General features: G+C 40.5%; 1 protein-coding gene and 1 long non-coding RNA gene across 9 annotated transcripts in view; one reads left to right on the top strand and one right to left on the bottom strand.

Moving 5' to 3' along the window:
* BID (BH3 interacting domain death agonist) overlaps nucleotides 1-2713 on the bottom strand; it is a 51972-nt gene extending 49259 nt beyond the window's left edge. For 3 of the 8 annotated variants that reach the window (XM_016425363.2, XM_056797305.1, XM_056797306.1), the window contains exon 1: nucleotides 1536-1640. Coding sequence is in view for 1 of the 8 variants with exons in the window: in XM_056797307.1 (XP_056653285.1) it covers nucleotides 1536-1674 (139 nt within the window). In the remaining 7 variants the exon portion in view is untranslated. 8 annotated transcript variants of the gene reach the window in all.
* On the top strand, nucleotides 923-12638 carry LOC103101881 (uncharacterized). The gene is made up of 2 exons (XR_472729.3): nucleotides 923-1441; nucleotides 12120-12638. It is a non-coding gene; the product is annotated as an uncharacterized LOC103101881 (long non-coding RNA).
* Nucleotides 12639-14348: the final 1710 nt, after the last annotated feature.

Genomic DNA, 14348 nt, shown 5'->3' with positions numbered 1-14348 from the left:
GCTGGATTTTCATTCAGGTCATGTACACTAACTTTAGGTATACCCCAAAGTTCTGTCCTGAGCCCTCTTTTCTTTATATATTCTTTCCCTTGGTGATCTCATCAGCTCCCCTGGGTTCAAATATCATTTCATTTGAGATTTTAAACTCCAGTCCCTTTTCTCCTCTCCTCCAGACTCATATCACCAAGTGATTATTGAATGTCTCACAGTATAACAATGTATCCAAAAGAGCTCGATGGGGAAAGCATATCTTTCCCCCCCAAACCCTCTTCTCTTCCCAAATTCTCTATAACAGTTGAGAGAACCACCATTTCCTCTTTCACCTCAGTTAATCAGTTACCAAATTTTGTCCTTTCTACCAGCATAACATTTTCCCTATATGTCCAAGGCTTAGCAGTGCTTGGCACATAGTAGGTGCTTAATATTTATTGAATTGACTCTCCCTCTACACTTACACAGCTACCTTCTTAGTACAAGATCTCAATACTTCTTTTTGCCCGAATAGCTTTCTAATTGGTCTCCTTGGTTCAAGTCTCTTCCTACTCCAATAGGAGTTCTATTTAGCCGCCAAAGTGACCACTACTCAGCAAACTCCAGGCTCTCCCTACCGCCAGATCAAATAGAAAATGTTCCCTTTAGCATTTAAAGCCCTCCACAGGCTGTTCCCTTCCCATTTTCCCAATCTTTTTATATTTCACTCCCTTCCAAAGACTCTACGACTCAGTTCCACTGCCCTATTTGCTATTTTCAAGCGACGTGCCATCTCCCTTGGCACCAGCTTTCCCCCACGTTTGTAAACTTATTCCCCTCCCCTCTGGTTCCCCGGCTTCTTTCAAGATTCCATTTAAACTCAGTGGAATTGCGCGTCGGCTAAGGGAAAGGGTGGGGGTGGGGGAGGGAGGGAAAGAATATGATTCTTGTAACCAAGGAATGATGTTCTAAATTGACTAAATAAATTTTTCAAAAAAAGATTCCATTTAAATCCCACCTTCTGCAGGAAGCCTTTCCTGTCCCCCATCCCTTTAATAGAGCCTTTCCTTTGAGATTCTTTTTCTTAGTGTAATCTTTTCTGTTTACTGAGCTATTTATGATATCTTCTCCATTAACATGTGAGCCCTTGAAAACCAAGGGCTATTTTTGTATGCACAGGGCTTAACCAGTGCTTGGCACATAATGGGCGTTTAATAAATGCTTGCTAACAATTGATCTCCCTAGTCAGCTAGGGACAGAAGAGGATGAGGAGCGGGAGAATTCAGGACACAAAAGCGCGGGAAGAGCTCATCCTAGGGAGGAGGACTGGCCACAAGAACAAAGCGGGACTGGATTGGATGGGGAAAACCGGGGCTTGGCCCCCACCTTCACTCCTACCCTCTTTCCCAGCCAGTCCCCATCCTCTTTCCTTCCCTACCCCCACCCGGGGCAAGCAACGGAAGACCTACAGGTAAGTCGGGGAGGGGGAATTCTGAGGTGCGCTCAGAAACTGGAGCTCCTGCCTGGGCTGGCCCCGAGGATTCCCCGCAGGAGAGGATACTTACTGCTCCGGCTGCCACAAGCTGAGGGACCAGGGAAGCTGGGAGATGCCGGCCGTCCCCGGGAGCTTCTAAATGGCTGAAGAAGACTGGACCACAGCTTCGCGGAAGTTCCTCGTCCTTTTACTCTTCCTTCTTCCTTCATCCAACTTTAGACCCCTCCCACCAGGCCAGTCCCTTACTAGCACTTAAAGGCGAAAGACCCTGGATTTCCAAGACTCCCTCAGCTTTGCCTATTAGCCTCCCCAGGTGAAGTTCTTTATCTAAAACATGCCAAGGTGGTTCTTATACCATTACCTGGTGGCTGAGCTGGGATTCGAACCGAGATTCTTGAGCTCCAGCTACTTGCTTTCTCCAAGTAGCATTACAGAGTGACGGAAATCACTAAGTGGGGAGAGAAGGGCTTCAATTTCGTGTAAGTAAGCAAAATGTCTGTGTGCCAGGAACGGAGCAAGAGACCCAAAACGAAAGTCTCCGTCTCCTCAGGGGTTTTACCTTTTCTGGCCCCTCACTGCCCGGAAGGACATCACTCCCAAGTTGTCAGTCTGTTGGAAGCCTCCAGGATAGAGGCGCCTCTGAAGTCCTCTCTTAGTGCTTGTAGTCTGCTCCTGTTGTTTGGTATTGGAGATCTTACTGGCTTTTCCCCAAAGCTGACCTAGGAGTAGGAACCCACACTAGTGGATACCTATCAAAAAAGAAGGAAAACTCTTGGGAAAAAAAGTGCAAATCGGTTGTCCAGTTTACTTAGTTGCTGTTTTATACGATCTATCAAAGGGTAACTCAAGAGGGTCACCCTCCTACTTTCAACTTGTGTGTTCCTTAGCAGTGACAAAATCTTTAGATTTGTTTCCTCTTGTCACATTGTTGTGGGATGCAGAGGTGAACCTCCTGGTTCGGGAAGGGTACCTTTTGCAAAAATGCAAGACTAGGAAACTGAGCTTAAAAATAAAAAGAGAAATTTAATTTAGAAAGTAATGTTGAGAATGGCCAGGAGATTAGCAAAGTGGAACAACAAGTTGGGGAGTCATTCCTTGGGAAGACAGCATGGATGGAAAAGCTGTCCCCCAATGTTAAGGTCTGGGATTTCACCCACCACCAAGGAAGACAATGCTATCAGGCAAAGAAAGGGCCGTTTATTTTACTGATGCACATCAGTGGAAACCCTGCCAAAAGAGTTCTGAGTTCCCTCCTTAAGGCTGGGCCTTAAGTATCTTTCAGCATGTAGGCTCCCCTCCCTTCCTCCTTCCAGTCCGTTATCTGTTGCATATCCTTGTTGGAATGTTGCCAGTATGTTCAGCCCTTATCTGCTACATACTGTTCTTGGTACCTTGACATTTTCATGTCACAGGGTCTTTTCGGCCCCGAAGTTTATCTGTTACCCATTCCAGCTGGGGCCTTGGCATTTTTTATGTTCCAGGGTCCCCCCCCCCCCAAGTTTTATCTGTTACCCATTCCAGCTGGGACTTTGGCATTTTTTATAGTTCTTCCAAGGCTGGGCAATTTCCTGCTCTGGCCTCCCTCACCAGACCACATCAATTCTGGGGATTTTATACTCTTTACAACTCTGATGCTGTTGTGGTGACTAGGCTTTCAGTGTGGGGTTTGGTCAACTGACCGGGTCTGCCTGGAGACATAGGGGATGATCCTCATAATTTAGGGGACTGATGGATGTCTGAGATACAGCTCGATGGTATCAAGGTGTAGCCTGGTGGTGCATCTCTCTGTCCATCTTAAATCTAAAAGACTATCCGAGGAGGATAATTCTCTCAGGGTCTTGTAGGAGTTATCAGATGTTTGGGGTTAGGAATCACAAGGATAGAAGGGAGCAAAGGAATTTCCCTGATAATAGTTTGTCTGAGTTTCTGGGGGTACAAGGCCCATGCCAAAATGAGGGCTTTGGACAAGATGACTGCTAAGCTTGTCCTTTCCAGCTCTAAATGTTGTGCTTCTAGGATCCCCTACTAAAGTCCAGAAGAGGTTATTGTTCTCCATCTCTAGAGGCGGTGCCCTCACCAAGAAAATTAGAAACACTTTTAGGGCTGAAGTAAACTTACTAGAATTTATTTGCCAGCTAAATGAATGCTATTCCATTCAAAGCAGTCACTTTAGGATGATTTTTTTTTTAACCCTTACCTTCCATCTTGGAATCAATACTGTGTATTGGCTCCAAGGCAGAAGAGTGGTAAGGGCTAGGCAATGGGGGTCAAGTGACTTGCCCAGGGTCACACAGCTAGGAAGTGGCTGAGGCCATATTTGAACCTAGGACCTCCCATCTCTAGGCCTGGTTCTCAATCCACTGAGCTACCCAGCTGCCCCCTGTTTGTTTTAAGTAATGGCAACATCCTAAAGTGACGACTTTGAATGCTGTAAACATGGTCAGATGTGGTCACTTTATCAGGTGTTTGTTAGGAGGAAGTGAAAGAAGGGAAGTGTTAGTGCCAACTAAATTATAGCAGGCATAGATGCAGACCATGATTTCTAGTTGGGAGATGCTATGCCCCTTTTTATAATGTGTATAAAAATATTTTCTACTGAGGGATTTTGTAACTGCAAATACCATTTTCCCTTGCAAATGTAAAAGAATTGATATTGCTTGATAAAGAATGAATACACACACATTTCTGCAAAAGACCCCTTTCTCCCTAATACTAGGATTTTGAAATGTCTTATTCTCCCTCCTAAAATTTAGGCAAATATTTGTATATAAGTTAAATGTCAAGGAAAAACTGTTGTCTTTTCACAAGAATATACCTTATAGCCATTACTGTTGGCTGTGGTCAAAGCTATTTACACATCTTTTGTCAAATGATGCCTTCTTTAATGGGAGTGGGGTAGGGGTGGAGAGGGAGGAGATCAACTGGGTATTTTAATGTAACAAATAAATTAATTAAACGTTTTTTAAAGTCATTTGGATTCTCTATTAAGATTCCAGTTCCTTGGAAGAACTTACACTCTAGCTTAATTATGCAATGCATTGCTTATCATTATTTTGCCTTAAAATACTCTGAGAAGTATTTGAAGACAGAGAAGTCTCTGTCTTCAAAAATTGTGAAGATGATTTTTCAAACCAAATGAAATAGTGTCTTTTTGGGGGGTTGTTTTTAAGAAACCTATTTATTAAGAGGAATTTAATTCCATGGCACAATACCATGAATCTAGGCTACCTTGAGGTACTGATTGGCTTGGAATCAGAAAAACCTGAGTTCAAATACAGCCTCATATACTTTCAAGCTGGGTAACCCTGGGCAAGCCATTTAATCTCTATCTGCCTCAGTTACTTCATTTGCAAAATTAGATAGAAATAGTATCTACCAGAGCACCTATGAGGAAAAAATGAGTTAATATTATGGAAAACGTTTTGTAAACCTTCAAGTCCTATATAAATGCTAGCTCTACTAGCCTTAGAATTGTGATCATTCTTACACATCTGCCAGCAACCACTTGCCCCACAGGCTTAACAGTCTCTCACTTCCTGTTTTTCTCCCTATTTCTGTACTGTCTTCAATCCCCACTTCCTTTTCTCTCATCCCCAATCTACTTAACCCTGCCTATCCAGGGCCCACTACCACCCTACTTATAATGCCCTATAGAATCCTGATTCCACAATTTTAAAGACTCCCCTTTGCCCTGAACCTCTTCCTTTCATTATCTTTCTACCTATTCATCCTGGGTGAGGCCTAACTCTTCTTAATGACACTTCATTCATGTACATTTTCTCCCAGACTAGCTTTCCCTTCAGTCTACCCCCTTCTAACAATGGTCCTAGAGGCAGAAGCAAAGTGCTTCACTTCAACTCTCCATTTACCTATAACACTTAGCAACCTTTTCCCTTTAAAATCCATTAAATCAAAAATTTTGGTGGCTATTGTATATCAGCCCCCATGTCATTCTCCCTCCTTTAAAAAAAATCATATTTATGCTTCCTCAAATTCCATAAATTCTTCCGATTCCTTAAATTACAGTCTACTTTTCACTACCTTATCCACGCTGAGGGTTGGTCACACATAAAATGTGTGTCTTTCACCCATAATCTTCTGCTACTTTAACTTAGAAACTCAGATATGCGTCTGACCCATAGAATATAAGCATTCATCTCTATCTCATTTCTCTTAAGCCTGAGGGTTCCACTCACTTCATCCACATCCCCTGTTCCAACTTCTCTTTCCTTCCTTCCCATCTTGAGCTGATAGCCATTCTGACTCTTCATTATTGTCTATGGTGAAATCCCTTACCACTCAACAAAATCCATTTGGAGAAACAAAAGATCAAGAATCTCAAGAGAAATAATGAGAGGGAAATAGTTGAGCTAGCAGTACCAGATCTCAGACTATACAACAAAGTAGTAATCAGAATTATTTAGAAAACTAGTTAAAAAATGGGAAAGTTGATCTATGGGATTGATTGGGTAGGCAATACATAAGAGTAAATAAGCATAGTAACATAGTATTTGATAAAGGCTAAGATGGCTGTTATTCAACAGAAAGTGCTTAGAAAACTGGAAACATTGTGGCAAAAATTAAGTTTTAGACCAACATCTCCTTCCCATGGGCTAAAATAAGTTACAAATGGACATATTGAGATGAGTAATTTAGATACAAAACTAACATCACATCTTAAACAAATTAGATGAGTAAAAAAGGAAATACCCGATGCAACTATGGTTAAGAGTTCATGACTAAAAAAGAGAAAGTGAAGATCATAGAAGATAAATAAGACAGTTTAAAAAAACATAAAACTGAAAAAGTTTGACTCAAATGAATTAGAGGCAGTTAAAATTCAAAGGGGGGAATTTAACTGGGATATGAGGGACTAAGTTAACTGGGGAAATGGAGAACTATACAGCAAATTTCTCTGAAAAGCTCTAATTTCTAAGATAAGTAAGGAATTTATTCAAATATATGAGTAAGAGCTATACCCTAGTATTCCCCAATATAATAACCACTTATCAGTAGCTAAAGGGTAATAACAGGTAGTTCTTAAACAAATCCAAGATACCAATAGATATTTGGGGAAATGCTCAAAATCACTTCTAGAGAAATGAAAATAAAAGTTACTGAGTTTCTACCTCATATCCTTCAGATTGACAAAGATGACAAAAAGGAAAATGATTATTGGTGGAGTGGTTATGCAATGGGAAAACAGGCTTATTAAGGCACTGCAGGTTGAGTGATTAATTGATCTTGTCATTCTGTAAAGCAATTTGGAACTATACCCCCAAATTTACTAAATTATGCATAATCTTTGATCCAGCAATACCATTACTAGATCTGTATCCCAATGAGAAAAGGGGGGTGTGGAACTTATGTACAAAACTATTGACAGCAATTTTTTTTTTTGTACTGGAGAAACTATAATATGAAGGAAGTCTATTATTTGAGGAATGGCTGAACAAAATTATGGAATGCGAATGGAATATAGTAAGAAATGATGAAAGTGGAAGGTTTCAGACTGCAGGGATGAGCTTAGCACAGAGAGGGACCATTTGGAATGTCAGAAGCACAGTGTCTCACTTTCTCTCTCTCTCTCATCATCCCTTTATTCCCTTCTCCCCCCTCCACTGCTGTAAACATAACAAGACAAAGTTAGGAAAACTCATATGAACTGATGCAGAGTGAAATGAGCAAAACCCAGAGAACCATTTATTCAATAGCATTGTTTAAAAACCTCCAACAATTGGGGAATGGCTGAACAAATTGTGGTATATGTTAGTGATGGAATACTATTATGCTCAAAGGAATAATAAACTGCAGGAATTCCATGGGAACTGGAATGACCTAAAGGAACGGAAGCAGAGTGAGAGGAACAGAACCAGGAGAACATTGTACATATGGACTTCTCTACTAGCAGCAATGCAGTGATCCTGAACAACCTGGAAGGAGCTGTGAGAAAAACTGTGGGAGTGGAAACACAGAAGAAAAACAACTGCTTGAATACATGGGTCAATGGGGATATGGTTGGGGATGTAGACTCTAAATGAACATTCTAGTGCAAATAGCAACAATATGGAAATAGGTTTTGATCAAGGACACATGTAAAACCCAATGGAATTGCAAGTCAGCTAAGGGAAGGATGGGGGGAGGGGAGGGCGGGAAAGAATATGATTCTTGTAACCAAGGAATAATGTTCTAAATTGACTAAATTAATTTAAATTAAAAAATAAAAAATAAAAGCCTCCAACAACTTTACCTTCTGCCTTAAAATCAATACTAAGTATTGGTTCCAAGGCAAAAGAGTGATAAAGGCTAGGTAATTGGAGTTAAGTAATTTGCCCAAGGTCATAGAGCTATAGAGTGTGGGGTCAAATTTGAACCCAGGACCTTCCTATCTCCAGACCTCTAGTTCTCTATCCACTAAGCTATCTGCCTTATTCAGTAACATTGCAAAGACAAACAAATTTGAAGGACTTCAAAACTGACTGATAAAATTACCTACTATGATTCCAGAAAACTGGAGAGGAAACATGCTACTAATTTGTTGACAGAGAAGTGATCATCTCAAGTTAGAAAAAAAGACATAAATTTTTACACATGGCCAATGTGGAGATTTGTTTGGTTGACCATATATATTTTATACAAGGATATTATCTTTCCTTCTTTAAATCTGGGGGCAGGGACTGAGAAGGATAGAAGAGCACTTTTGAAGAGAGGAAAATTAAGAAAAAGAGTATTGAAGCATTTTGTGAAATGCAGAGAAGAGAACAGAACAAAGGTCAATAGGAAACTCGTATAGGAACTGTCTGAATAGTTTTGAAAATAACATACTGAACAACAATGTAAATGGAAAGAACAACTACAGACAAATCAGAAGTGAATGTAACAAAATTATAAAGATCAAGCATGATTCAAAGGGAGAGATGAGAGAGGACATTCACAACACACCCTTTCAGAAACAAGAGGTTCATAGGTATTGCACATTGCATGTCTTTTCAGACTTTTTCAGCTCATTTGTGCTGATTTTTCTTTTCTTTTTGTATTTAAAAATGTTGTTCAATTGACACATGTAAAACCCAATGGAACTGCTTGTTGGCTAAGGAAGGGGGCTAGGGGGAGGGGAGGGAAAGAACATGAATCATGTGACCATGGGAAAATATTCTAAATCAATTAAATAAAAAATTTCAAATAAAAAAACGTTATTCATTACATGGGATGGCTATCTAGGAGGGCAAGGAAAGGGATTCGGGGAATGGAAAAATAGAAGACATAACATTTTTTTAAAAAGAAAGAAAATTTAGATATTTAGAGGTAGGATTGAAATCATCTAACCTCATTTTAGCTGTGATAGTTTAACTAGGTGAGATGTCTCAATCAATTAATCAAATATGGACTTTAGACTAATTTTGAAAAATCCTTGCAACTGAAAAGATGATCTGAGGAAAACCTGGCCATACCTCAGAGATTAACTAAAAATTATCAAACTAGTTAGAACTAGGATCATTCGAGAAATGAATGCAACCTGATATTCCAGTAAAATCTCCAGGAAAGGACCACCAGAAGAGGAAGGAGGAGAGACTTTAGTTTTGGCCCGGGGTGTTATTTCCCACCTCCCCTTTGACCAGAGGAAGACTGTGAGTTTCGGAAGTCAGAAGGATTTTGAACTTCCTATTTTCCTTTAGTGTGTTAGATCAGTTGATGGCAGCTAAGGAAAGATTAGACCCAAGGGGTAAGGTAGGAACTCTTTAGTTAAGCTATTATCTAAATTAAATTTTTTCATTGCTTCTGTGTGGGGTTTAAATAAATCCTCAATCTGCATAAAAACATAAAAAAAATTGCTTCCTCTATCACTCCTTCAATTCCTTTTACTTTAGCTGATATAACTAGCATTTCTAGCACTATATGAAATACTAGCATTCAGTGGGCATCTTGGAGCAATACAACCTTTTCTGACACCCTTCCTGGACTGCTCTACTAGATCCAGCTTGAGGCAGAAATAGCCACATAATCAAAGCTGTTCCAGAATCTAATTAATGAATCTAGTAACCTTTACATATAATGTTTACTTAATTATTTAATGCTTAATTAAATGATGTTTATTCCAGACCTCATTTGGCCTGTGACTTCCGAACTCCTTGTAGACATCAACCCCAGAAGCTTTCTTTGCGGTAGAAAGGCCTCTTCCTTTCAAGTCTTGAGACTCTTCTGATTGATGAGTTTGTCCCCAGTCCTCCATTTGAAAAAGCACTGGGAGTGTGCAAAAGACAGCTCTAATCAGCTTATAAAATTGTTCAATTTCCAGTGTCAGCATTTCTACCTAGGAAATCACCTATTTGGTTTATTATTCTGTTGATTGTCTAGCCTTAAGAAAGTATAAATAATGCAGATCAAACTTAAAATGTGTATGCATACATTTTATTTTCCTGGACAGACTGGTTGATTGATCATCATCCATCAATCAGCACACTTCTGTATTGCTCTAGAAACATTGCTTGTTCTCAGTAGGAATGCAGTAGAAGGCTCAGGGGATGAATGAAATCACCACTAGGCTGGATCCCTAGTGACTGTAGGCTAATAATAATGAAAACAATTGGCATTTATTATATAGTGCTTTAAGGTTTGTAAAGTGCTTTACATTAATCATCTCATTTAAGTCTCATTTCACCCTTGGGAAGCACCTTTATCCTTCAGTACCTATGTTTACTATGAATCTAATTCAATCCATAATTCCCTGGAGCCCTTCTGGACCTTGGGACACCCTTCCTCCAACTCCTTTCATTAGAATGTAAGCTCTTTGAGAGCAGAGATTCTCTTCTTTTTTCTTTGTACTTGTTTTGCCAGGGCTCAGCACAGTGCCTGGTGTAGAGTAAGCACAACACGATTTCTCTCTGTTTTTGTGTCTGAGTATATTATGTACTAGCACATAAATAATTACACAAGTTAAACAGAATTAATAACTAGATGAAAGCCTGAGGTGTTGCTGTTATTGTTAGCTAAGTAGTACTGTAGGTAGAGGGCTGGACTTATAGTCAAGAAGATTGGAATTCAAATACTGCTTCAGATTAATATCTGATTTAATATTAGGTATATCGTGCTGGATGCATCATTGAACATCGCTGCAACCCATTTTCTCATCTGTAAAATCAAGGAGTTGTAGTCAATCTCATCTAAGCTCTCTTCTAGTTCTAAATCTGTGATTCTATAATCTGGTAACAGCAGTTAGGAATAAGTGCCAGGGAATGAAGGACAGGAATAGTCTTCCTCCAGGAAATCTTCCCTGATCCTCTCTGTCAGAAATAATATGTCCTCTGAACTCTCTCACAACTTTCTTTATGTCTCTCCTAATGTGCTCAGGTTTCTGCTCTGAGCTACTGTTATTTGCTTATCTGTCTCATCATTCTTATGAGAAAGGGGAAGTCCTTGAGGTCAAGGGCCAGGTCTAAGTTCCACATTCCCCACAGTGTCCAATATAGTGTGTGGCATCGTGGGCACTTTATGTAGAATCATACTGACTCTAATTTAGTTAAGACATTCTATTATCTAGGGAGAGATAAAGCAGAAATATGGAACCTCAGAATTTCAGAGTTGGAAGGGACCTAAGAAGCCATATAACCCAACTCATGCTGGTATAATTTACCCAATAAGGTACAAGGATAGGGAACCCACTACTTTCCAAAACAGCCTACTCCCTTTGGGATAAGTCTAATTGTCAGAAAAATTTTATTCACACCAATCCCACATTTGCCTTTTGGTGATTTTCACCAATTTCTCCAGATTCTTCCCCAAAGGACCAATCATAGCAACAATAACAAGAACAAAATAATATTTCTATAGTGCTTACTCTGTTCAGAGCACTGTGCTAGGCACTTTGCAATTATTATCTCATTTGATCTTCACAACAATCTGGGAGGTAAGTACTATTATATCCCCATTTTACAGATGAAGAAACAGAGGCAACCAGAGGTTAAGAGACTTGTCCATGGTCAGATGTCCCATGTGGGATTTGAACTCAGGTCTTCCTGATTCTTGATAAAGCCCAGAGCTGTATCCTCTGCATCACCTAGCTGCCAAATAGAACAAAACTAATCCATCTTCCAATGAGATTTCTTTAAATACTTGAGTAGTTATCATGTTCCTTCTGAATTTTCTTTTCTCTATACATCTCCAGTTCCTTCAGGAACTTGTCATATAACATGGACTCAAAACTCTTCCCCTTCTTGCTTGACCTCCTCTACCTTTTCAATGTTCTTCATAAACTCAGTTGTTTATTAATGAATCTAATACTTCAGATGTGGTTTGACAAGGGCAGAGTGCAGTCATAGTATCACTTCCTTATTCCTGGAAGCTGCATCTTTTTTTTTTTAAACTGTGGCCCAAGAGTACATTGTTGGGATCTGGAGCCCCTGCTCTACATTTCTGAATCCTATTGAATAGGCCTGCAGCTCCTTTTCAAATAAACCGTCCTCTAGTTGTGTCTCTCCTGCTCTGCATCTTATTTTTATATAGCGTTCTTCTGAGAGACCAATAAAGATCAGAGGTCTGGGAGTAAGAGATCACTAGTGACTTTTGTCCATTTTCCTCTTGTTCCCGGAGGAGATTATGACCTTCAGGGCAATGGAGAATGGTGGATGTACTAATCCTCTATGTTGCACTTTTCAAGGCAGATTGATCTTCAGGATGAATGTTTCCAAATTCCCTAATCAAGGGTGAAGAGGAGCCATAGAAGCTGAGAACAGGCACACAGAAATGGATGCCTCTTGGGGAATCAAGCTTGAGGTTCCTGCTTCTTCCAGAAGAGAAGAGAGATTCATTCTTCTTTTATTACCTCTTCTCTATTTCCTGCTTTTACCACCTACTCCCATTTCCTCCCTATTAGGGATCCAGGCAAAGGGGAAAGCCAGTCACACAGTTTCTCCTTGCCCTTCCTGCCTGAAGATGTAATTAGACCCGTTATCTCTTTAGGTGGTATTTTGAGGGTTTCCATATCTGAATTTGAAATCGAATTTAAGCTGGATATCTACCTAAGCTGTCCTATACCATGAACTTGAAAGCAAGGAGAGAAACTGAAAAGGAAGAAAGGAAACCTAAAGGTATTAGATCAGTTGTCCCCATCTGTGAATCCTTCCCTGACTACTTTAGCCCACTGTGATCTCTTTGAACTTCTAAAGTCCTAACCGTACTGCTCATTACAAAATCCTTCACTGCCTTCTATGTTTAGTGTGTGTGTGTCTGTGTGTGTGAGTGTGAGTTCATATTAGCTTGTGCAGGTCTTGGTGAGGCTCACAGTTTCTTACCTGCCCTCTACCCCCACCCCTATAGGTGTTATCATAGAAACCTGGGGAGCCAGAAGCATCTCTTCTTGGATGGATGAGCATTTCCTAGAGTTCTCCAAATTCCTTGGTTTTTAACCCTGAAAAGACTTGAAGTGGAAGCGACCATGGCAATAGACACCTCTAGGAGTCTAACTTGGTGGCTTCTATTGTGACCAGAACTCCTCCTTGCTTGCCAAAATATATGGGCAGTGAGGAGCAAATGACTAGACCAAAAGACTGAGTATGAACCTGACATGCTTTCCCAGGCAGAGCAGAGCTAGATGTGGCCAAAACATGGAAGGCCTGGAACAAAAGCAAGCCCCAGAGAGCAAAAGAGGCAGGGGCTGGGGTATCGATATGATGTTTTCCTTCTGAATCCAGACAAGGAGAATTTTATTTAACATTTTTTCCATCTATATTTATGAGAAATGTGTCTTTAGTTTTCTTTGCTATGTCTCTGTGGTTTGGGTATTAAGAACATATGCTTTGGGGGCAGATGGCTCAGGTGCCTGGCCCTGACCACTCTTCTGCCTTGAAACCAATACACAGTATTGATTCTAAGACAAAAGGTAAGGGTTAAAAAACAAACAAGCATGATTTAAAGAAGAAATTTGAAGGAGGGATTATGGGAAGATGGCAGTGTGCTATGACATTAGTAAGTCCAGATGCCTTGTAAACATCCCTGTGGAACTTAGAACTGCACCAGTTTAAAAAAAAAAAGAAAAGAAAAGAAAAAAGGGGGCAGCTGGGTAGCTCAGTGGATTGAGAGCCAGACCTAGAGATGGGAGGTCCTGCCTTCAAATCTGGCCTTCGACACTTCCTAGTTGTGTGACCCTGGGTGAGTCACTTAACCCCCATTGCCTAGCCCTTACCACTCTTCTATCTTGAACTGATAACTTTGTGTTGATCCTGAGGCAGAAATTAAGGGTTTAAAAAAAGAAGAATCGCCTGTAGAGTCTTCTAGCCATCCCTGAAATTAGCAGAACCTTCAAAATTCTGCAGAGACCCTAAGATCAACCTATATGGGTGGAAGGTGGAGCAAATCCCCTGGAGTGGTGTCTATTTGGCACCAGTTGCATCAAGCCTAGTGGAGGGAGAAAACCCCAGGTAAGATTTCCTACAGCACTATTAGTGCAAGCACAGAATTAGGAGAAATGCTTTAGATAAAGATTAACTCAGGAACTTCATCAGCAGGGCAGCAACAGAAATCTCCTAGAGATATCTCCCGACACACTAAGTGGCCTGAATCTAGAAGCTGGAGAATGGGAAAAGCCTAGGCTAAGACATTTCTGGAACCCTCGACTAGAACCTGAATGTGGTATTTATTAACTCTCTGATTCTAGCATCTGGAGAGAAGAACCCAGTTCAGGGGAAGGTCCTGGTGCCCTGGAGCAAGAGAGAGTTTTCAGGCAGAAAAGCCTCAGAGTCATTTGAAGAAGGGACCTTGACTTGGCCACCAGACAGCCCCTGCCCCTATGCCACTCCATTGTAGATCCTGCTGAAAGCACAGTTTTCCATTTATTCCAGCCATCTCTTAGTTTGTCTTGACCTTCCTAATCTGTCTTGACTATAGTCAT

Source organism: Monodelphis domestica, chromosome 5 (genome assembly GCF_027887165.1).
Source record: "Monodelphis domestica isolate mMonDom1 chromosome 5, mMonDom1.pri, whole genome shotgun sequence".
NCBI classification, from domain to species: domain Eukaryota; kingdom Metazoa; phylum Chordata; class Mammalia; order Didelphimorphia; family Didelphidae; genus Monodelphis; species Monodelphis domestica.
Note: the sequence above shows the minus strand (reverse complement) of the source record. Positions and strands in the feature narration are given on the sequence as shown.